The sequence below is a fragment of the Lepidothrix coronata genome, unplaced genomic scaffold (assembly GCF_001604755.1).
Source record: "Lepidothrix coronata isolate B3197 unplaced genomic scaffold, Lepidothrix_coronata-1.0 Scaffold208, whole genome shotgun sequence".
NCBI classification, from domain to species: Eukaryota; Metazoa; Chordata; class Aves; order Passeriformes; family Pipridae; genus Lepidothrix; species Lepidothrix coronata.
Genome location: NW_016690388.1, coordinates 197,164 through 221,437, shown reverse-complemented (window position 1 = coordinate 221,437; position 24,274 = coordinate 197,164). Strand labels below are relative to the sequence as shown.

Below are 24,274 nucleotides of genomic sequence, written 5' to 3'. Positions count from 1 at the left end.
CAGGCTTAGGTCTGGATGAAGTGCACAGCCTGAGCTCAGGGATACACTTAATAGCTTTATTAGCTGAGAATTATTCTGCCTCACTGGTTTGGTTTGAGACTCCCTGACACTCCCTTGCATTGCCTAAAAGTCAGCCCTTAACACCTAAATTTACTCCTTACCAAGGCAGTTTGGGTGTTCACAGGAATAGCACTACTGCTGAGGGCGTATGTATGTTCCCTTACCACAAGCAGTCCTCCCCTAAAATGTATGAAACCAAGAGATTGCAACCACACTGCAAGCCAAACTTATAAATTTAATTTTCCCAGTTCCCCAGAAGCCTCAGACATAGTTTTCTGAGCACAGAATCCCAAAGTGGATCGTAACTAGAGGACTGACTAGTCCTGCATCTCCCCTGAAATATTAAGAGCCTGAGAATGAGCAGAAGCCGGGTATCCCAGTCTAATACCTAGAAACCAGCAGAGACTCAAAAACATAAGGTTTGAGACTCCCTCCAAAACGTTTGGTAATCATTTATTCTGACAACTCCCTCTATTCCTAACCCCTAAGCAAACATCCAACTTCTTTTTGAACCGTGTTAAATTCTTGGCCCCGTCGGCATCCTGTGGTTGACTGTTCCAGCATCTAATTGCAATTCCTCACTTCTGGAGCTGCCTGCCACAGGCCTTCTCACTTGAGCACTGAGCCCACTCCACCCACGTGAAAACGAGGAATGTTCCTGATAATGCTTCTGAACACATCTGCTTCAGAGCAGAGCACTGCCTCAATGTAGGTCTGCACCAGGCCTCCAAAACCCACATATTAAACTGCCAGAAACTGCGGAAAGGCAAGAAGGAAAAAGACTGGCAGACTAATCCCTGCAGCAATATTTTCAAGAAGCACTTAATCACTCTGCTAGGCAAAAATAAATAATGCAAAGGCAGAAAACAGGACAGCTGCATCAGAAGAACAAAATATTCAAACAGTTAATAGGAAGGAGATGCTCTGGTTTCATCACAGCACACCTGATTTAAAGATGTGCTCTTGTAACACATCAGTCCCTAGAAAACAAAACAGAAAACACAGACCAAATGAGTCAGGCACATATAACACACAAGTGTCGTATCATCTCCTCCCTTGCATCCTGTACATCAGGGAGTCCAACTGCACTGGCCAGTTTCCAGAGTGAAATCATACAGTTTTCTATCAGCACTATGAATTTATAGTTCCAGAAAATTCTCATGTCATAGCCTGAGAGCCATTATCAATGAGGAATTATTGATTTTAATGTCAAATTGTGCAAGCACTTAAGAGGGGGAGAAATAGAAGAAAATGGCAAAGAATGAACAGGCTATTTGTTTTTAAAACCAAAAAAGAACCAGTAAGAGTCTTTGATATCCAGAACAATCACAGTCATGGCCAAAAAAATCTGATTTTATTCCACTAGAGACCTATTGTTGGGTCCAAATTTCTTACTGTAGTTTGCTGAAACAGATAAAAATCAAACAGTTCAGCTGAAATGGACAAAATACACGTGGCTGACAATACAAACGGCAGAAGTACAATCTACTAGACCTATTTTACTCAGCAAATGCTGCAATCAGATATAGGAGCCATGACTTCATCTGAAGGGAGAGATACACCCTGGAATTCTGAGCAGCATCTGGGGACACACACATGCCATGTGATGTCAGTACATGCCTGCCAGGTTAATGCCATCAGGAAGCTGAAGTCCTCTGTGAAACCTGATTCTCACCAACAGAAAAACAGCTCTTTATCACACCTGGAGACCATCCTTTCATGGCAGTTCAGGTGTCAAAGTGTTTCAGCACAATCACCCAAACAAGTGCTTGTGCCAGCACAAAGAAAGGTGGGAAGGGACTGGGTCATCAAGCAGCACCACTCACTTAAGTACCAGAGGAGCAAAGTCTTGCCATGAAGTTCCATCAGCTCCCTCCTAATGGTTCATCACTGTCAGAAAGGGGTGGCCTTGCATCCAGCTCCACTCTTGTACCTACCCTGGAACTTGTCTGAAAGACCAGTAAACCAAATCAACTTATTAATGGTAGAAAATTAACCTGGCACAAAAAGAGTTTTCTGCCATGTTAGCAAGACAAATCAGCCTCACACAGGGTCAGATAAATGTCAGGCTCAGTGAGAATGGAGAGACATGCAGAGGAGGAATGCCGGTGGGTGTATTCTCCTCCTTTGGACAGGAGGGAGCTATTACATCACCTCAAACTACATTGCACAACCTGACCCTGAGGAGCCAAAGTGTCTCACTTTGCCTTGAAGAGGATATCAACCTCTCTTCATCAGCCTCTCCATGCAGAGTTTTCTGGTTATGTACAGCATCATTTTAATGTTCTCCCATTCATCGGCACAGGCAAATGAACTACACGAACCCTAAGTACAACCTGCATATAAGAAGTGAACAACTATCCCCACGGCACTCATCCAAGAGAAATGGCTAGAGAAATTTTGCCTTCTGCAAGCTTTCAGAGCAAATACCCTTTAAATGTGCAGTTCTTCAGTGATGGCCTCAGTTTAATATAGGGCTATACAACTGCACAGCAACAAATGTCATTTTGATAGGAATCAAATGTTCATTTTAGAAGAAAAAAGATTAAAAAAAAAGAAAAAGAAAGCAGTGTGTTTCATTATTTTACTTTTCTATATCCTCCATGAGGGCTTGTTTGCCAGATGTGGACAAAAAGCAAAACTAATGCACTAGTCTGATCCCTCTATTAAGAAATTATGAATCTAGAACATTTCTGAACTATATTCCAGGTATCCTCTCCACACAGGAATTGATTCAGCCACACACTGGATATCTGCTCAGAAAACAGCGAGATTGTATTCACTTTGCAGAAATAGCTTCCTTCCAAGGACATCAGAAAACAACTATGCAATGAATGTTTATTTGCATTTAAAACAGGAGACAGTGAAAATTCAACTTTGTGACTATGTTTTCAACATTCACTGAGAAGGGACAGATAGTCACTGAAAAAAGACTGCAGTGGTTTAAGATGTTCTTAAAAGTAAAGCTTTTTTTTTAATTTACTTTACTATTCCCAGAAGCAGAGACAGCAAAGCACATTACAGGAGTCACCGTTATGTATTTCAGTGTACCGTCACCTATTTATTTTTACCTGCCAGTAAAAACCACCAGCTGAGCCAGTTCAACAGTCCACAACCACCTAAAAGAACCAACCTCTTTCCTCACTCTGCCCCCATCCTCCTGACTAGGTGGTCCCATCCTCAGTGGTACTCATCTGACCCCTCCATGAACCAATCCAACTCACCAGCCCAGGAGCAAACCCATCCACTCCCATTGCTTCAGTTCACTGCAGGTCTACCAGGTCAGGAGCAGTAGGAGGAAGGAAGGAAAAATGGAGGGAATAGTGCAGGACCTACTCTAACAGGAGTGCAAGGTTAGGTCAGCTAGGCCTGCCTTGTGCAATAGCCCCCAGGGCATCCCTGTCCTACCAGCCATGCTACTAGTTTGGTGACCAGCAGCATAAAGCACTGCAAGTTTCACATCTGCTCCTACAGCTCACACCAAGCTGCAACCCAAGACACCAGAAATGCTTTCACTACTAGGATACCACAAAAGGTTGCAGCTTGTGGAAAGGGGCCTTTATTTTAGGAGTGTTTAAACACATTATTAAAACCAAGCATCCAAAACCCACAGGATCCCGGTATCACTGATTACTCTTGCAAATATTAGCATTTACTTTTAAAGTAAGCTTGTACACAAAAGTCTTTTTTAAATCTCTTTAAGGAAGGTACATGTCTAGCCAGCAACAAGGTTTACTTCTACTAATATCTAAATAGCCAGAGCTAGATAAGCTGTGCAGTCTTGGCCCATTTGCTCTAGTGCACGGAAGATTACTTGCTTCTCTGCATCCTGCAGTGTTTTATCCCACATACATGTGCATACATAAAAGTGTGTGTATATACACATCTACACACATACACAAACAGCCCTAAGATGCTTGGGATCCCCTTGGGATGTCGATCCTAAAATAAAAAAAAATAAACACAGGTAGGTCAAAAGCCTGTAAGTTATTTCACTTGAGGAACATGTTTCTCAATACAGAACAACTTTCTAACACAAACCTATGGTTATTATCCCAAAGCAGGGGTACAGGAGTTAAGCACAACCCACTTCATATAAAAAAATCTATTAGCTATAGCTAATAGACAGCATCGTTAACCACAGAACAAGAACAAATCTGAGGGCAAGCATATTTAGTATCACGCCAAACTCCTGAATGACACCTCAGATGAGGTCTGTCTTTTGCCTCATAGGTGTCATGGGGCACATAGTTAAAGAAAAATAAGGCAAAAATAAAACATTGTCACTGTCACTTGTCTTATTGCTTTCTAGTGTACAGAAGTCTTTATGATCCATTTCTGCTTAATGCTAAATATATATGTAAACCAAAACCAGCTCCTTAACTTTTCTGCGTTTCTATTATAGTCAGAAATCCCAGGTCTCATTTCAAAGGCTCACTGGTCAAACCAAAGCCAAAAAATAAACCTAACCCACCAAAACTCAGCAAGGTACCTAATCTGATAAGAAATCATCTGTCTTGACCCAAAATATCGCAAAGCTGAGGTTTTTAGGGCAGTGTAAAGTAGCACTTCTACAACAGCACACCACCATTCTCTGACCTGTTTTACAAGAGCAATACCTACACCATCACCCGTGAGGGAGCAGCTCAGAAGACGAGCTGGCTCCTCTAGCTGCAGAAACCCTGGCTTTGACTGTCCCTGGAACTATAGGAAGCTCCACAGAGAGCAGCTGCTCTTCCACCACTACGCATCCTGAAGCAAAGTATTATTTTAAGGATAAGGCTCTTCAGGTAAGGCAAGACCTAAAATATCACTGTGAAGAAAAAAACAGAAAGGAAAAAGAACACACATGAACATAGGAGTCTTTCAGCTCTCTGATCCTTATGGATTGAAAGAATGTTCCTTCCTTTTGTAAGAAAAAAAATTGATAAACAAGAGTTGAAGTTTAGTATCAACATGAGATAAGACACTATTTTAAGGTCATTTATTACATTTCCCATGGAAGAAATACAAGAAATTTGAAGCTTGAAAGAAAATTTTATCACTGTATTTCATTACCAACATTTTGGCTGGAACAAGTCTAGTGTGTTAAATGAACAAAATTAATTAGAAGGTACAACAGACTCTGAACTTTGATAACTGCAACTTAAGGGAAAAAAAGGTATTTGCACACAGCTCCATGCAAGTGAGCACATCCTGGCTTAATTTACAGAGAAAACATCTCACAGCTGAGAATGCAAAGTGGGATAGGAATAGCTCTGAGCAAAATACCAACATTTAATGAAACAGTACTTAAAGATCTCACCAGCAGAACTCTGATCCCTTCTTTAAATTACACTGACACAGTTTTAAACAGACAATAGAGTCGATGGTGCAGTGAGTTTGTGATTGGAGATTTTATCTTATTTTACCATTATGTAGAGGGAGTGGAAATGTACAGAGTGAACAGCCAACATCCATATATTAAGGCACATTACGAGCTAGAACTTTGGCACAGATTCTTTCCCCCGTGCACAAAAAGGAGATCCAGTCCCTTTGCCCACTACATTTCACCCCATCTTACTCTTCCTTTTTTGGCTGTGTTCATTCCAACACAGCATGGCACGAGGCACACCGCTAACTGTGGCTCAGGAGAGGGACTGTTTGCTCCCCAAGCCATCTGCTCCTCAGTTGTACCAGGTTTGTGTGGCAAGGTTCTGGTAGGAGGAGAGGGCTATAGGGGTGACTTCTGTGAGAAGCCGCTGGAAGCTTCCCCATGTCCAACAGAGCCAATGCCAGCTGGCTCCAGGACACACCTGCTGTTGGCCAAGGCCAAGCCCATCAGGGATGGTGGTAGTGATAAATGTAATAACATGTTTAAGAAGGAAAAAAAGTTATTGGGCAGAAGTAAATGTGGCCAGAGAAGACAAGAGTGAGAAATATGTAAGAGAAACAGTCCTGCAGACACCAAGGGCAGTGAGGAACGAGGGGCAGGAGGTGCTCCAGGCACTGGAACAGAGATTCCCTTGCAGCCCCTGGTGAGGCTGCTGTGCCCCTTCAGCCCATGGAAGTCCACGGGAGTGCAGAGATCCACCTGCAGCCCAGGGGGGACCCCATGCCAGAGCAGATGGATGCCCGAAGGAGGCTGTGACCCTGTGGGAAACATGAGCTGGAACAGGCTCCCGGCAGGGACCTTTGGCCCCATGGAGAGAGGAGCCCATGCTGGAACAGGTTTGTTGGCAGGACTTATGACCCTGTGGGGAACCCAAGCTGGAGCAGCTTGTTCCTGAGGGACTGCACCCCATGGAAGGGACCCATGCTGGAGCAGGGGAAGAACTCCTTTCCCTGAACAGCAGGAGGAACGTGTGATGAACTGACCATAATCCCCATTCCTGTGTCCCCGTGACACTGGTGGGGAGGAGGTGGAGCCTGGGAAGAAGGGAGGAGGGAGAGGGGAAAGATTTTTTTAAGATTTGTTTTACTTCTCACGATCTTGCTCTGATTTTGATTGGTAATAAATTCAATTAATTTCTCCAGCTTGAGCCTGGTTTTGCCCTTGACGGTAACTGGTGAATGATCTCTCTTTCCCCTTATCTCAACCCATGAACCTTTTGTAATATTTTCTCTCCCCTGTCCAGCTGAGGAGGGGCATGATAAGAGTGGCTTTGTTGAGCACCTGGCATCCAGCCAGGGTCCAAACACCATATCAACCTGTCTGCTCCTCGGTGTCTTCGCAGGGAACAGTCCCAGCAAATCTGAAGAGTTGCTCCTGTCACAGACATTCTCCAGAAACTGCCTTATTAATGAGGAGGGCAAAGCAAGCTTGGAGTGGGGGACATGAAAAGTAAATATTGCTGAGAGAGAGCAGTCAAAGCACACCAACAAATTTGCTCACAGAAAATGCCAGTTTGTCAAATGCTTAGGAGGAACTTATCCATTTCATTAAAATTTAGGGGGGAAAAGTTATCTAAGCATTACACATGCTCACATAAAGACTATTACATTGAGGTTTGAAGACTTTTTACCACACATTTGAATGAGAAGTGAAATCATTCTCATTTTTGCTATAATAAGCCATCTGGTGGCTACCTGGTTTGTAGCCTGACATATTAAGCTGAATGTAGAGACTGAACAACGTCCTTTTGGGCACTGGTAAATACTGGGCTAAACTCAGTTTCCTCTCCCTGCCCTCACCCTGCTGAGGCATTGGCTCCATCTATACCTACCATAAAATGAATGATAATAATAAAATATACAACTTGTCTTTAATTTCAAGAAGCAATCCAATATCTAGTCTTACACAACAAAAGCATTAAGTGTACTGTGACACGTTTAATTTAGCACATTATCTGTTAGTCTAGCCCCACTCAATCATCTCATGCCTGAGCAATGCCTCTGCCTCTGAGAATTCACATACTAGAAAATCTCCTTTTACTTTTCCTAACCGAATGCCATGAACTCAAATTCCTTCTATTTCATGCAAAGGTGCATTTGGGGCTCTATTTTGTGAAGGAAATATTTCAAAGGGGAAGTAATTGGTGTGGTGGGCCACAGTAAGAGGTCACATTAATTCTGTTTAATGGTCACATTAATTCATAGGTTTGAAAAGAGATGTTGGAATTTTTTCCCTAGGGTCTTACATGCACAGAGACTTCAGGCAAAGAGGCAGGAACTCACGCACACTGCAAGTTACATTTAAGGCATGGTAGTACAGACTAGAAGCTGAGGAAATGACAGAGGAGAGAGAGGTTTCTGTGGTTTTCAGCTGCATAATAAGATTTATTTCATTTCATTTAGGGATATTCAGGGCTTGAACAATACAATAATACGCTCTTATCTTGATTTCACTGTACCTTATTTTGATTAGTAAGAAAAATAAGCCTAGCAATTTGGATAATAAAGGGGTACTTTAGCAGAGTATAGAACTTTATCAGTCTTCTGAAAAACTTGAGTAGGGTCAAAAATTACTAGTGTACAGATTTTGTTTTCTTGCTAAGCCCCTTCAGTTAAGAAAATAAGAGGGGGAAAATCAAGTTGACAAGCAAGTTGGTATCAAAACAGTTTCTAAACAAAAAGTTTATGAACAGTCTCAGCACTTTTTATCTTTTCCAACCTTCATTCCTTCTGGATGGCTGCTTTCAGAAGAAAAGTTTAATTCTGCTTCTTTTAGGAAAAAAAAAGCCTCAAGTCTTTAGCTTAACCTGTTCTGCTCACCCCTGCTTTTAGAAAAATCACTAAACCAAACAGGGAATCAAAGAGTAGAATACAAACTATTTGTAGAGAAGCCACAGAGGTGCAAGTCCATCAGTCCAGCCAAGGCAGCTGGACCTCTGCTCCTACCATCACTCCATCACCGCCCTCCCACCCTGCCCCACACTTCCGAGGGGTTAAGTTCAGCAAAGTGTAGGGTGAATCCAAACGGGACACTTAATGGGAAACCAGAGTGCCTCAATAAATTCTGAGCATGTTATCTTCTCTGCAACAAGTCCAGAACCTAATTCGGAAATGTGCTTGCCTTAGTCCTGAAGAACCTAACCAGGACAGCTACTCTGAAGCAGTGCAGTGCCAGCTGTTTCCAGATGGAAATCTCTATGATGGATTTATGGAGAATGATGTAGCAACTGCAGCTGTAAGCCTGGATGCTCCAGTGTTAATCAACTGCATGAGGTTGTGGCTCCACAACTGGCAGTGCTGATCTCAGCTGGCCCCAATGTGACCTCAGTCCACAACTCATGGAATTTCTCCCCACACCAGCCGAAGTGCCTGCTGGATTCCATGACGAGCCAATTTCCTTGCCTGTCAGAAGCATTTTCCCCTTTTTTATTTCCCAGGTAATTCCTTGGTTATCACCCTATTTTTCTTTCATTTTAAAATGTCACTTACAAGGAACAGATAGTACAGGTAAGTCACCCATGACCACTGGTAGAATATTAATTGATTGGAGGTTGGAAAACAAACATCCTCAGTTTCTCATATTCTTCCAAAACTCTACTGTGCTGGTATAAAAGTAAACAGAGCTCAAGAGAGATTACAAGTCAGAGTTACAATTTACTAAAAAGATTACAATAAATACAACGACACAGAGAAAACTGGTTTTAACCCATAAAGACAGATATATAACCCAGCACCCCGGGACAAGAACAGAACAGTGTTCATTAGCCCCTGTGCTGAGCACCACGTGGCCCCCCTGGGTGTGTAAAGTAAAAGGAAAGGAAAACCTGTTGGTCTGAATGATGGTGGCAGTTCTGTTGAAGTAACCATTGCAGTCTGGTCAAAAGTGGCAGTCGCAGTCCTGTTGACGTTCTGGTCCTCCTCTGGACCCAACAAGTAGTATCAGAAGCCCCAAAACCCCAGAATTATATGTGCTCAGGTTCGGGTGGGAATGCCCAGTACCTCCCCCAGGGTGGGAAGTTTCACAAAGAGTCATGGCATATTTTTGGAATCTTTGATGGTCTAGGTTGTTGCAGCTGCCTATTATGCCAGTCCATTGTGGCCCATTAGCAGAGATGACCCCTCAGGCTGGGTGTGAAGGTGTTAATGCCTCCCTGGAGGGAAGTTATCACAGCTGAGTCATGGGTGTGAAGAAAAAGAAACACACCCCTGACTCTCAGGGTTCTTTAACACTCAGCTTGTAGCCTGAGGTGTCAGGTGTGCCCTGGGCAGCTGCTGCAAATGATACATTAGAAATGACACAGAGGGTATAGAATACAGAGTTTGCTCATACCCACATAGTGATAAACTGGTCTCGTCCCCTGTAACTAGGACACCTACTGAATTTGTCAATATTTAACAATTTCTTCTTCTTCTTTTGTCCTGTATGCACTATCCTTCTCTGTTGCACATTGATCATGACAGCACATGTGAGCACAGCCCATTTTTAGCCAACCCACTCAATCATTTTACTGTATCTGTATTGAAAGACCAACCTTTTTCACATCAAGCCTACTCCTGCAGTACAGCACTTCAGTATCTAACTCACTCCTCTTGTTTCGCTGCACAGGAAAACTGCTTGATTTTAATTCACATTTTAAATAGCTGATGCAATCAAAACTCTAATCTATTTAGATGCTCTCTTCTGCAAGCTGAGGTGGTACAAAGGTAGACACACCACCACAATTTTCTTTGCATAGGTAAGAGCTATGGCACAAAAAATAATTCTGCTCTTACCATATTTGTCCCATTGGCTGGCATTAAAAGCTAGGCTGAGCCTTCACATCCTTCATCCAAATACATATGCTAACATTGACAACAAAAGTAATAGAACTTAGATACTAATAACAGGCATTTGGCATTTAAAATAAAGAAGTGAAAGTCTAAAACGCCACTGCAGCTCAATCATCAGTTAATGTACCAGAGATCAGTAGACAAAAGAAATCATTTACCTTCCCAAGTGATTAATCTACAAATTCTTACTGCCTTCTCTACCACAGGACATAATAAATCAGATGAATAACTAAGGAAATGTACAACAGTGGAGAATTTCAAACTGCTGCAAAAAAAAGCAACTCAGCCACCACCCAAACTGACTCCAAATTTCAGTTCATTCTAAAACTGGTGACAATGTCCCTGAATGGGAGACAACAAAAACTAAGTATAAGACTAAGTATTCTACTCTTAAGTTGTCCTGTTTCTGCAAATGTATAAATGCAAATGTGTACTTCCATTCTAATCACCTGCATTTTGCTACTTTCACATCACAGAAAAAATAAGATTTAATCTCACAGAAGGTAAAGTAGCATGCATTACTTAAGAAGTTGATCCATTTTCAGTACCTCTTCTACTTCATATTACAGATAACTGTTCTGTTTACTCAGATGAAATCTTTAGGATTAAAAGGAAAAATCAATCTTTCCCTTTAGGTTCAGGCTTTGTTTAGCTGAAAGAAATCCTCCAAACCCCCTATTATAAAGAATGAGAATTGGTAAAACCCTGACCAACCTTCTGCCCATCCTCCTCCACAGTCAGCTGAACATCTGAAGGGCTCTCAGCTGAAGATCACTGCACCACCTCCTCCTCACCGATGCAGTAGAGTTTCAGCCTGCAGCTGCCTCTCAGTTAAGCACTGTGTGGCTCAGCCCCTGGTACCAAACCCAGCTTTCCAGCAAGGCCATCAAGACCTTGGTCACTTGGTACGAGTGCAAATAGAATACAAATATTCGTGAAAGGAGCTTGAAGAGAAAGCAGTTCCCAGCGTGCTGTTTCAGCAAGGTTTGCAGCCACAGATCTAGTACTTCTTTTGTATTCCAGTGACACCCTGCGGCACTTCCCTAGACTGCAGGCTTTCCAAGTCTCAATAGTCATATTATTAACTATGTGGATAAAGAACAGCAAATAAAAAAAACAGAGAAAGAACATTGCAACACCGAGTTGAAGGATTGCTGGTGCACCCCATTGCTCCTGAAAAATGAAATGCATAAGTTTCTCTTGCACAGCAGAGTTACTCACTAGCAGCCTATGACCCTGTCCCCAGTATCCCACCTCCTGTTACACCTTTCTCTTGGGTGCAAATACATCACTGCCACGCTGATGTAACACGGTGGAAAGAATCCAGTTTTAGTGCCTGAGTTTCTTGGGTCTTTTATTGCAACACGGAACGCTGCTTGACAGTGCAATATTTCTGTCTAAGTTACATGAGTGACTTCCAAGAGATATCCTAGCTAGCAACAAGAGGACTGCAGCATGTGATCATAAAGTCTCAGTTTTCACTGCATTAGAACAGACCCACCTACCATTTCAAGAGTATAATTTCTACATGCATCAGCATATAAAAAACCAAAACCAAAACACACGAGTGAATTCAAACAGCAGCCTAATAATTTTAATGCTTGCTCTTAACCTCATGAAAAACATCCTCTTACAAATAGCAAGTGCACTTGCTTTTGCCCTTCAGCTCTTTACCACATGAAGAAATATACTCAAAGTGGATCTCTTAATACTGCACTGCATGACATTTTGCATTTAATGAACACATCAAGGACCAGCCTGGGCATATCATGTGTCTTCTCTGAAATTATATCCCACAATAACAGTAAACATTTTGAAACATGGGAGAAGTAGACGTGTAGCACAGGTAAAAGCACCCAGGTAACTCAACCAATCACACATGCACATAAGAAAACCTCAAACCAAAAACTCCACAAGCATCCAAGAGAATGAGCTCACACACAAAAGGTGCTCACATCACTGCAGTCCAATATTCAGAACTTCTTAAAAGAAGAACACCTCCCCAAGTGCTAAAAAGTCCTGCTACAGAGCAGGCCAAGGATGACCACAGGCTGAGTAGCATCTCAGAAGCTCCTGCCAAGGGCTGCCTGGAGTCCCTTAGCTCAGTATGCACAGCTAAGGAATTAAGAGCAAGGTGTATAAAAGAGAAGAGGGAGAGCTAGAGTGAAGGAAGTAGTGTGAATCCTGATCTCCAGTCCTTTCTCGTGAGCCACAAATGCTTCCTAGCTTGTAGTTATTTAATACAGAGTGTATAAACAGACAGGTGAGCACAAAACCCCCACGGATGTTCCCATCTTCTGAACAACCAAGGCCCTTGTGAATCCAGTTAAGGGTACAAGTGAGTTTCAATTCTAAATATCTTATTGGGAAACTTTCCACACAGTCTCCAGAACCTGCTCATTACTGTTAAACAAACATCAACCTTAGCAGTCTACCACACAAACTTAAACTGTACAGAAATGCACACTATTTTGGGTCCAAAATCTTCCTTCAGCTGGAACTGACAAAAGCTTTGCCTTCAACTTCAGCAAAGCCACAATTTCACCCTGAACGTCCATTACTGACACAAATTATGGCTTTACAGCATGTACAACTCCTCCTACACCTTCCCCTTGACTAACACTACCTCAGGATGATGTAGGCTTCTAAATTGAATCGTACAGCACACTGATAGAGTGACATCAGGCACCAATTCTACTTCCTACTAACGTTACTCGTCATAATTTTGTTACTATTACAAACTGAAAATAAGTATGTCCCAGAGATCATCTGCATCTCAGTATTCAATGTGCAATCTGCAATTGCACATCTTCCAGTTTATGCATGCAAGGGTGTGCACAAGCCAAGCGTACCATGACCAGCCCCACATGGAAAATAGAAGTATTCGGTATGTCAGACCTCACTGTTCAAGCTAAATGAACCACAAAATTCCTCTTTTCCTTTCTGCTAAGATGCCCTAAGAAAGGAATAGAGGCAGATCAAATTTGATTCTAAACTTCAAGGTTTCTTAACAATGAGCTTGCTGACCTGTGCTTTATTGGTTGGTTGTTGATCTCATCTTACACAACTATCCACAGGGAGCATGGTTAAAGCTGAGCTCCCACCACATTGCTTTGATAACAAGGCTTAGGAATGGAGCAGACTTATTTTTTCACTTGTATCTTAATAACCTTTTTATCTTTATATAAATGTAGTAAGTCAAGTTCTAATTAGAAAAGGGGGGTATTATCTATAAATATGAGTTTCTGGAATCTGCTCTTTATTCTGCTGATAGTGCTTGGGCAGAGAAATAAAGGCAAGAGTAGCTTTTGAATTATGTGATGTTATAGAAAATGCAGTTAACTGCAGACCAGCAGTAGATACAGAAGTATCTACTCATCCTTTATCTCTACCATAGTCACTTGACAGAATCAGCACCCATAGGAAAAAAAAGTCAGTAACTAGGGTGTGATAATTTACCTTGTGCCTGTTGGTTAACCATAATATTTCTCAGTAAACTGACTGGCTTAACACCAAATAATTTCTGGACTTGGATAAACTTATCAATTCCTATAAAGCCTAAGATCAACCAGAAACACTCATTTTTCAAAAGTAATGCATGGCAACACTGCTACTGGTCTAGCAGCAAAACACAAGCATTCTCAGCCACCAGGCAAGAGAAAGAATATTAACAGGGGGTCAAGCAGAATCACAAGAAATAAGCTACACATGTACAGCTTGTATATACAGAAAATATATTATACATACTATACATACAGTGGTATAGTAAATGTACTATACATAGTATACACCATACATACACACTGCACATAGCATGTACTTACAGTCTATTCACACATATACACATATGTAAACATACCTTAAGTGAACAGTATTCAAAGTTAAGGCATATATTGGTAGGTACAATGTAGTAAAACAAGAACTGTTGGTAAATAAGCATGTTGTTGCATCTTCAGTCTTTCAGTGCGGGAGAACAAAAAAAAAAATTAAAAGAAATGGCCTGCCATTGCACACTACTACAGGTCAGTACTGAGGATGAGTGAGGTTTAAGCAGTGCAGTGCACTTGGTCGATGCTTTCTGTCAGTCAGTCACGTGCCCACTGGGAAGCATGGAGCTCATTGATCTTTGCTGGGAAGGCACCTGGAAGAAGCTATGTCAACTAAACAGGACTCTAGAACAGGACTTCAGGCCAAAATACTTTCAGGTTGGCTCTTTTGTGGGGTTTTTGGTTTTGGATGCAGTGAATAGCTCAGAAGTTTTTTAGACTTTTTTCTTTCACAGTTTGTATTGACAGTTTCGGTAATTCCTAATGGCAGACCCACCCTGAAGGTAATTGTAAAGTGACCTTTGTCATGTCTAGCTCATTTTCTTCTTATAATTTATTTTAGATCTTCAACACCAGAAGACAGGCTTCTTCATAACTTCGTCATAACTGAAGTGACCACTGATGATGGTAACAGAGAAATCTGTTATAGAGATTTCTGTATAACATCAGAGATTCCTCATTAAAGAGCTGCTTCAAATATGTAATTACCATTCATCCTTCAAGATAGCACACATTTCTTAAGGAAAAGTCAGGTATTCTGTTTCAGCATCCACAGCCTTTTCCTGTGTGTCTTGATCTGAACACATCTATATTGCTCACAGCCATAGCAGCCACAGAAATTTTATGTGCAAAGTTCCCCTCAGGAACCACTCCAAGGTCCCATCTCTTCCCTGATAATCAGAAGCTTTGGTCCCAGCATGACAGGCATGTTCCAGGCACAAACTTCTTGCTTCTCTACACCCAAGTGTCCATCATGTAACACAGCAGTTCCCATCTATTAAACACAAATACTTCATGACACTAAACAGCTGGAAGAATACAGCAACAGTGACAGGAGCAGGATGTATCACACTGACCCGCTGAAGAGGAGAGAACCAAACTAATGCCACCAGAAGGAAGCTTCCACTAGATTCCCCTCTCTCTCCAATCCCATCCAGCCTAAAGAAGGGACTCTGACTTTATATATTTTAGTCCACTGAATAATACTGCTGTGATATCCCCACAGGAGCAGCCCTGGAGAGCAGCAACTCCCAACATCTATCTCTATAAATACACATACATATAACTATATGTAGGGTATATATGTACGTTCTACACACATTTCTAACAGAAATGTTTCCTTACATGCAATTTTCATTGATATTAAACATCAGGTTCAACAGATGGATATACATTAGAAAAAGATGCCCACAGACACACCAAATGGAAGGTGGGAAGAGAAATTTCACTGGCCCTTCAAGTCAAAGATTCTATCAAGTCTTAACTTATAAGCAAGACAGCAATGCTGAATAAAAGTACACAAATGCGAAGGAAAGACAGAAAAGAAAAAAATCTATTCCGATTTTGATGCCTGAATTCCTCTGAGAATGCAAAATTTGGAAAAAAAAAGTTCTCTATGTGCTTCCTCATCACTTGCTTATCCTTGTCTAGAAGGATTCATCAGCTGCACTCCAGCAGAACGCACTAGCTTCTCTACCTTATCAACCAGATGCATCTGATTTCCAATCTCCTCCCGACATAAAGAGATTACGTGTTCTGTAAACATTTGTAATTACACTGTATATTTTGGATATTACAAGCAACTATTTTCATTTCACCTTAACCAGTTAATAGTGATTTCAAGGTACATTGGCCAACATGCAGGTACTCCTCATTAAAAAGCATGTGGCAAACTGATAAGCCAGGACACGGTTAACTCCTTAGCACGCGGTATTTATCCTCAGCACATCTTCTAATGTATCCAAAGGGTAGTTGCACCCTGAGAGCTGAACTGTGAGCTGAAGAGCTCTGCCACAGAAGCTCTGTGAAAGTAAAGAAAGGAGAATCTGCAGGTGACTTGTGATGACCACCAAAGCTTATTCACATGCAGCAAGATGGTGAGGAGGAGCAATACATGCCTGAGGAGGTCCAGAGGAGTCACAGCTGTTTAGGTTCAGCAGAAACTGGAGCTCAAGGGTCACACAAATTATACCAAGTGGCGTAGAACAGATTTCAAAACAAAACAAACAAACAAACAACAAAAAAAAAACCAACCCCATTAACAAACAAAACAACAATTAAAATCCCCAAACCCACCAGGCAGCTGCACTCACATTATTCTTGGTATTTCTTCCCACCCAACATGCACATTTTCAGAGACCTTGTTATAAGAACAAAGCACGGGGTCCATCCAACAAACTTGGATGTTGCAAATTCTGGTTGAGGCCTATACCCTCAGCAGTACTGTCAAGTGTTGCAAAAAGCAGATCCTCCCAGTAAGGCACAGGGACAGAACTATAAAAGTATTGAAGTATCACAATGTGTAGAGAATTATAGGAATAAAGTTCACTAACACGTGCTATTAGCTAAATTCCCTACACAGTAAACAGGACTAGGAGCATAAAGTGATGAACGGGAGAAAAAAGAGGATGTAAGTCAGCAGAAAATCCTGAGGAGTGAGATCTGACAAAATCTTGTCTTAAATGCAAAAAACTCTAAACATCCATCCTTCCTCTACACACTATGCCAGAAAGAAAAATACATTTTTTAGAAAAGTAGTTTTCCTTCCTGAAAAATGACATCATAAAAAGTTGAAAGGTAAAAACAATCCTTTCAAGCTGCCTAACACAAGCTTATGTTTCATGTCATTGGAGGACAACACAAGATCCCCGCAGCATCAGTACAGCATCACAACTTTTACCACTGTTCTCTCTCACAGATTTCTCATCATCTCCCTATGCTTCTCTGCTGAAGTCATACACCAGCTATAATGAAAATAACATCGTCAAATTTTCCCTTTAAAATATACTGAGATCAAAATGGCACTCCTTATGCTGGATCTATCTTTCAAGACTCTTTCTGCCACAGAACTTGGGCTTCCTTGTTACACTATTTTCAGGTAAACTGTACTCTAGACTTTTCAGAGTAAAGGTCTCATTTTGTTCTTTGTGAAATACCTTTCTTGATAGATAACAAAGCAACGTAAATATGCATAATGGGCAGTAAAGTAATGGGCATAGTTAGTAAAGATCTCACTGTGTTAGCCATAATGTATTCACTTACTTCCAATTCATGACTGATAGATCTTTGATTAACGTGCCCTTAAAAGCATTAAGAACAGAAATGCCACAACCTTACTGAGTAACCTCCCCTGCTTTGCTATTCTTAGAAAAACAGTGGTATTATTCGTAGGACAAGAATCCGGTTATTTTGGGCTAGAAGATGCTAATGAGCTGCACACAATGCCCTTCCTAAGGCTACAACATGAAGACCATCTATGTTTGACAGAGGAACGGAGTGCACAAGTAACTTGCTGCAGGTCTGCAGAGAAGATGCCTCTCACCTATGTGATATGCTTGGGAATGCAGGTAAGCCTCAGCAAACTCCGCTTTTTTCCTCTCAATGCTGGAGGGATCAGGGAGTTCCTATGATATGCTTGCTGCACGTGATGACAAATGCAATTTGCACATGACGTAGCTGAACTATTCATAAGCCACAGTCTTCAGCTGCATATCAGCACATTGCTTACACGGAAACAATCCCTGCTCTCATGGAAACTTGTACGCAACAATCCAAAGACCATCGGACAAAACAAAACAAAAAGAAAATTATCATCACGTTCTTGTGCAGCAGGCCAAGCAGGCAGTAGCAACAGCTTCAACAATTAAAAGTCTAGCATTAAAATTATTTTTTTAGTATTGAGATTTCCTCCATAGATAACTCAGAACACAAAACAAGGCTCCTGACTTAACTTCAAATAACTGCAAGCCCATATTCAGAACTCACAGTATGTACCACTTATGCTCAGTACTCAGTATCACTTGTGCTTCCAAGGGATGTTGGTAACTGCTTCCTTCAAACAAGGAGGACAGGACAAGTAAAATGGCAGCACAAAAACAAAGCCAATATTTACAGGTGACTGGTGACAAAAAGTTTTTTTCTAGTTACTACAGGTGTTGTTTTAATTACAGGTTAATTTTAATGTACAAGACCCACCTAGAGGAAAGTCATAGTCCTCCCTGCCCTGTTAGCAGAAGCTGATACTCACTGCCTATCTGGCAGCTTTTGTCAACCAGTCAGGATCATAGAATCAGCCAGGTTGGAAGGGACCTCCGAGATCATCAAGTCCAACCCTTGATCCACTACCACCATGGTTACCAGACCATGGCACTGATGCCACATCCAGTCTCATCTTAAAAACCTCCAGGGACGGAGAATCCACCACTTCCCTGGGCAGCCCATTCCAATGCCTGATTACTCTATCTGTAAAGAATTTCTTCCTAATATCCAACCTAATGGTCGCAATACCACCAGGTTGACCTGAAGAACTGCGAAACGAGATTGGAAAGCAAAATAACTGCAAAATTCTGTGAGGATGGGAGGAGGCACAACAGTGTAAAGAAGCTTCTGCTGCTCGCACAGTGACTTTGCAGTGAGACAGTAATCCCTGTTTCTTTTGCTTTTTCATGCTGAATACTTGTCAATGCAGAATTCTAGCCAGAAGTAGGAAAACATTTCGTTCCCAAGAAAGCTTCCATAGAACAAATAATGCTTGTTAAGAAAGACAGAGAGCCTTTTTACCAGGGCCTGTAATGAAAGGGCAAGGGAAAATGGTTTTAGACTGAAAGAGGGTGGGTTTAGAATGGACATAAGGAAGAAAATTTTATTATGATGAGGGTAGCAAGACACTGGAACAGGTAGCCCAAAGAAGTTGTGGATGCCTCATCATGAGGGGTCTTCATGGTCAAGTTGCTTTGAGCAACACTATAGCAGCCTTCCAGTACCTGAAGGGAGCCTACAAGAAAGCTAGAGAGGGACTTTTCACAAGGGCTCATAGTTGTAACTCTAAGGTACAATTTTTTCCTGTAGAAGTTGAGGAAAATATAGTATGAAAGATGTAATGGATATAACACTGGCATATTCTTCCAAGTGAAGAGTGCACAATGCTAAAGATTTTCAGCTTCATTGATCACAAGCTCAACTCAATATGGCTAGGAGGAACAAGTGTTTTTGCCTCTCAGGAACATGCAGTGTTTTACATGACCATGTGCTTTTCCAGTCCATTTATTTAATTATTAGGCCTCTTTTGAGACTTATAAGCAAAATAAAACTGCTTGGCATTGCTTAGACAAAGAGAAACTAAATAGAATAATGAAGCCTACAGGGAATCTAAGTTCACCTCTTCAGCTCCCCAAGCTGGCAGATCACAAGGCACAAGTTTTTAGAATTAGCTCCTAAAACCTTGAAACTTCTTCAGCCTTTCCAGACAAATAATCTTTCATGTGAAGAATACAGATAAGAGACCAGTCCAAAACAGAACAGCTTCTCAACTGGGCCTGTGGCAGATGTGTAGTCCCTCAAGAGTCAACTCACTCAACAGGCACACACTGCTTTTTGTACTGAACATAAGTATCACAGTCTGGTTGTCCAAGTAATAACAAGTACTTGAGGCTGAAAAAGCTATTCACAAAAGCGATTCAGGATGCAAAACTCCTGAGCAGTCACCAGATACCACGAAGTCTCAGGAGACTCTAGGGAAATAGCAGGCCAAGTGACAGGAACAGAAAGGAAGATTTCTGTCATACATCCACAGCTTCAGGTCCAAAGTAAGACCAGAGAAAGCAACACAGTCACCAAGACAACACATGCATGTTTAGGAGATGAAGGACCTGGACTGGTCATCTAAGGCAGTGCCTTCCAATTTTTCCATCTCAGCCACATGGCTGCTGCTCTCTCTTCTTCCTCACTTCCCACACCAAGTCCTATATCCTTGTGACCCAAACACATATATAAGAACACTGCCCCTGGAAGTGGTCATTAGTCCCACTTCCCAGGACTTCCTTCCACAGGCCTTGTGCAACCCAGGTTTGCTCACCAGTTTGAGGCTGGGTGGAACTGAAATCCTTTGTCATCGCATTCTTACACATACGCAACCACCTCTGTGCCAGATACTGTAGCATCTTCGAAATTTGGTCTCTCCTAATAAGAAACTTTCTCATTTCTTTTGTGGATTTGGGTTCTAGCATTTACATTTCAAGCTGTCGCTGGCATGATCCTTACAAACAAAGCAGGACAAAGCATTTGCTTTACAGCCAAAGCATGCTCTGCTTTGTTTAATGCTCTCCCTACCTCTCTGCCTCTTCTGCTGAAAACAGCAGTCAGTGCTGCAGACTTCTAGACCCTATCTATCAGTACCCAACAAAATGGCAATTCCTTTGCCTGATAGGCTGTCATAATGTCCACAATTTATAGTCATGTTCCAGGGTCCTCATGTAGCAGACATAAACAAACAAAAAAAGGTAACAACTTTCTGGCCAAAAAGTGATGTTGTGATGCTACGTTACCTCTAGTGATGCCTTTAGGGCAAAGTGGCTCCAATAACTTCCCGGCAGCCATGCATGAATCAGTGACCTAAACCCTCAGCTGTACACCACCACATAATTTCTTCCAGCAGTAGGGAGGGCTAAACATCCCAGCTCCATCCTCTCTGTCATAGCAGACCTGCAAGGCACGAGCAAGTGCTGATGCCCATGTATGCACACACAGCAGGCCTTGCATTTCCAAAAAAACACAGGCTCACTGAGGGTCCACTACACAGTACATCCACACAGATTTGCCAACCCACACTGTACCAGGGAGAGGAACCCAAGAGGAGGCTGCTTTTACCAAACCAATTTGTGCAGACATCTCCCTTCCTAAGGGACTTTCAGATACTAATGATACTGTGCAGACTCCTCAAAAAATACATAGCTAGAAGCCAGGCCACAAAATGCACAAAGAGTTTTGTTACACTGTAGGCTTGACAGTTTTGATTGAAATCTTCACTTCCCTTTGAACAGAATAGAAAGAACATGTAATGAGTGCAGGGGATGTACGAAAAAAACAGTGTGAGGAAAAGAAACAAAGAAAAGCCTCAGTCAATGTATCCCACCCCAAAAAAACAAGAGCAAAATCTGCTCTATGTTGGAAACTCCCGTAAGATATCTTGATTTCAAAAAACTGAATGCATACACAGGTAGTTATGACTCTGAGAGAGTAACACACAACTGATTTTAAGAAACTAGAGCAAAACTGGAGACTGTGATCCATTATATATCAGAATGTAATATAGCATATCCCATCAACCAGTGGTACAGGGCAAGCTGGTATGTTCGGAACTCTTTTGTCTTCATAGTAGATGATTCCACTGCAGAGATTACTAGCACATCTCTAAACCAGTTCATCCACCATTTAGAAGGCTGGGACAGAACAAAAGAAAGTAAGGTTTAAAACAAGAGGGATAGTGAAAAATAGGGACAGAAATATGAACTTCAGTAGGAACCTCAGGATACACAAAGCACACATTCCATTAGGTATAAAAAAAAAAAAAAGATGGCTTTTAAAAACAGAGGAAGAACGATCACCTACCTTTCAAAAGGGGCTGGAAAGTTGGAATTTCCTGCAGTTTTATGACATCTGGATCATTGCTGACATTCCGTGAGGATTGTGTTCCTGGGGCTACCACCACAATGTCGTCCATTTTTGCGCGTTGCTTGGCTGGCAAAGGAGATGCAAAGGAAGGATATGGGAGGGAAAGGGAACAATCAAATTAATAAGCAGATTCCATCAGAATCCAACCCTATGTGAATGTTGCTCTATTTAACATTGTACAGATATGCTTTTTATAGTACAAACACATTACCGAGATCACCGGAAGACTCTAAGCTCCTTTCTCGCTTTCCAAATCGGGTAACAGCTGATTCTGAAACACCTGCACCACTGACACCCTCCTCACTCCTCCTCCTTTAGCTCCACACCCACATTGCCCACTGTGCTCCCACCTCTCCGGCTCTGCCTCCCCCGGCCCGGGCGGTGCCCCCTCGCCGTCACAGGAAGGGCCGGGCCGGCGCCCACCGCTGCCTCCCAAGGAAACAGCTCTTCCCTGATCCACAGCCGCCGCCCCTCGCCACCGCCCGCGGGCAGCCCCGTTCGCCGGGGGGCAGCCCCGTTCGCCGGGGGGCAGCCCCGTTCGCCGGGGGGCAGCCCCGTTCGCCGGGGGGCAGCCCCGTTCACGGCGCCCTGTCTCTGTCTCCCTCCCTGCCTCCCTCCCTCTTCCCCCCCCCCCATCCCTGCCGGGCGCCGGGCACCGACCTGCGGCGCTGGGCTCGCCCGGGCGGCTCTCGGCCTCGCCGCTCTGCTCCGCTCCCATGGCGGTGGCCGCTCGTTCCCGGCCTCCCGCAGCGCGGGGGCAGCGCCGCGGCCGCCGCCCGCCCACGGGGTTCCGGCGGTGCCGGGTCACGGCGGCTCCGCCCGCGGGCGGGGCTGCGCTCGGGGCCGCCCAGCGAAGGGGGGGAGCGAGACGGGCTCTCTCGCTTCTGCCCAGCCGGAGTGGCGGCGAGAGGGCACGGGTGGGTCTCTCGGACCGGGGCGGTGCAGAGCATCCCTCATCTGCTTGGGCAGGAGGTTGAGGGAGATGATCCTGCTCCGCTGCTCGGCCCTAGCGAGAGCACAGCTGGAGTACCGTGTCCCGGTCTGGGCTCCTCAGTATGAGACATAGAGCTACTGGAAGGGTCCAGCAGAGGCCACAAAGATGATGAGGGGTCTGGAGCATCTCTGTTATGAGGAGAGACTGCGGGAGCTGGGCCTGTTTAGTTTAGAGAAGACTGATAGGGGATCTCATTAATGCATATAAATATCTCAAAGGCAGGTGCCAAGAGGATGGTGCCAGAGTCTTCGGTGGTGCCCAGCAACAGGACGAGGATTAACGGCTATAAAGTAAAACACAAGAAGTTTCATCTTAACATGAGGAAGAACTTTACACTGAGGGTGGCAGAGCACTGGAACAGGCTGCCCAGGGAAGGCATGGAGTCTCCCTGACTGGAGACATTGAAACCTACCTGGATGAGTTCCTGTGTAACCTGCCTTAAATGACTCTGCCTTGGCAGGGGGGTTGGACTAGGTAATCTTCAGAGGTCCTTTCCAACCCTAACAAATCTGTGATTCTGGGATTTCTTTAATTGCATGTATTAATTCTTCTCTGCTAAGACAAACATGCCAAACCCCAGACAGCTGGGCACGGAGCAGTCTGGGCAACATCCATCACCAGCTGCCTTATATACAAGTGTGCCAGGAGTGAGGGAAAAGCAGCCCAGATCAAAAGTTCACAGGGAGGTCAGGCTTAGGAAAAAAGAAAAAAAAAAGAAAGAAAAAAAAAAGCAAACCGAAAACACACAAGTGAAAATGAAAAGAAAACATACTTTGAGATTTCAGATTTCATGGCTAGGCTTCGCGAACGAAGATTTGGGAGTCAAATCAGAAAAGGCAGCATGCAATTGTCTGTGACAGAAGAATTGTCTATAATAGGACCAGCACTGGTGCGTGCTAGCTTTTGAGCAAGCCTGTTCTCTGCTCATGCATGAAGCCCAACATCATCAAAAGCTCTGCACCAAACTCAGCACCATTTTTCTTGGCTGCCTTTGCTAATTGTCACAAAGATTTAATTTAACACAAAAAAATACTCCTACCTCATGAGAACATCAGCCCAATCCAACATCACCTTTTGCTAGCTATAGGCTGTATGCTGTACTATGTACTTTTGTAACCCAATAGAATAGGTTACAATAGAAGTTCATCCTATCTGTGCCCAAGTGTTTCACCATGAGCACTGGCTCTCAAGCAGAGAGGTGCTCTACAGAAGCAGGAAAACACCTTTAGTGACTTAGCACCATGACGCAGAGTTGGGGGTCCCTCCATTCTCCCTCTCTCAGCCTCCCTTCTTTCCCATCTCAGTGGTGAAGGGAGCACAGCAGCTGCTGGGCAAGGCTGGCACTTTCCTAGCCAGCCGACAAGGTTTCTGCATAGCTTTTGATGGACCTTGGCTTCCCTGCACCTCAGCAGCCTGACAGATTTGCTTCTAGTCTCCTCAGGAAGGCTGAGCACCTGCCTACCAAGAAGAGGCAGGAAGAGCAGAAATCAACCATCGTGGCTGGAGCGGGGCAGTCATGTTA

General features: G+C 43.1%; 1 protein-coding gene across 8 annotated transcripts in view; it reads right to left on the bottom strand.

Moving 5' to 3' along the window:
* Positions 1 to 22,518, bottom strand: part of BORCS5 (BLOC-1 related complex subunit 5) — a 79,336-nt gene extending 56,818 nt beyond the window's left edge. For 6 of the 8 annotated variants that reach the window (XR_001877699.1, XM_017832848.1, XM_017832850.1 and 3 more), the window contains exons 1-2: positions 22,419 to 22,518; positions 21,696 to 21,824 (exon numbers count right to left, since the gene is read on the bottom strand). Coding sequence is in view for 7 of the 8 variants with exons in the window: in XM_017832848.1 (XP_017688337.1) it covers positions 21,696 to 21,824; positions 22,419 to 22,476 (187 nt within the window). In the remaining variant the exon portion in view is untranslated. Of the gene's footprint in view, positions 1 to 20,632; positions 20,790 to 21,695; positions 21,825 to 21,969; positions 22,080 to 22,418 lie in introns of those variants that run through there. The other 2 variants (XM_017832849.1, XM_017832854.1) reach the window with 2 other exon arrangements.
* Between the last annotated feature and the right edge of the window lie 1,756 nt (positions 22,519 to 24,274).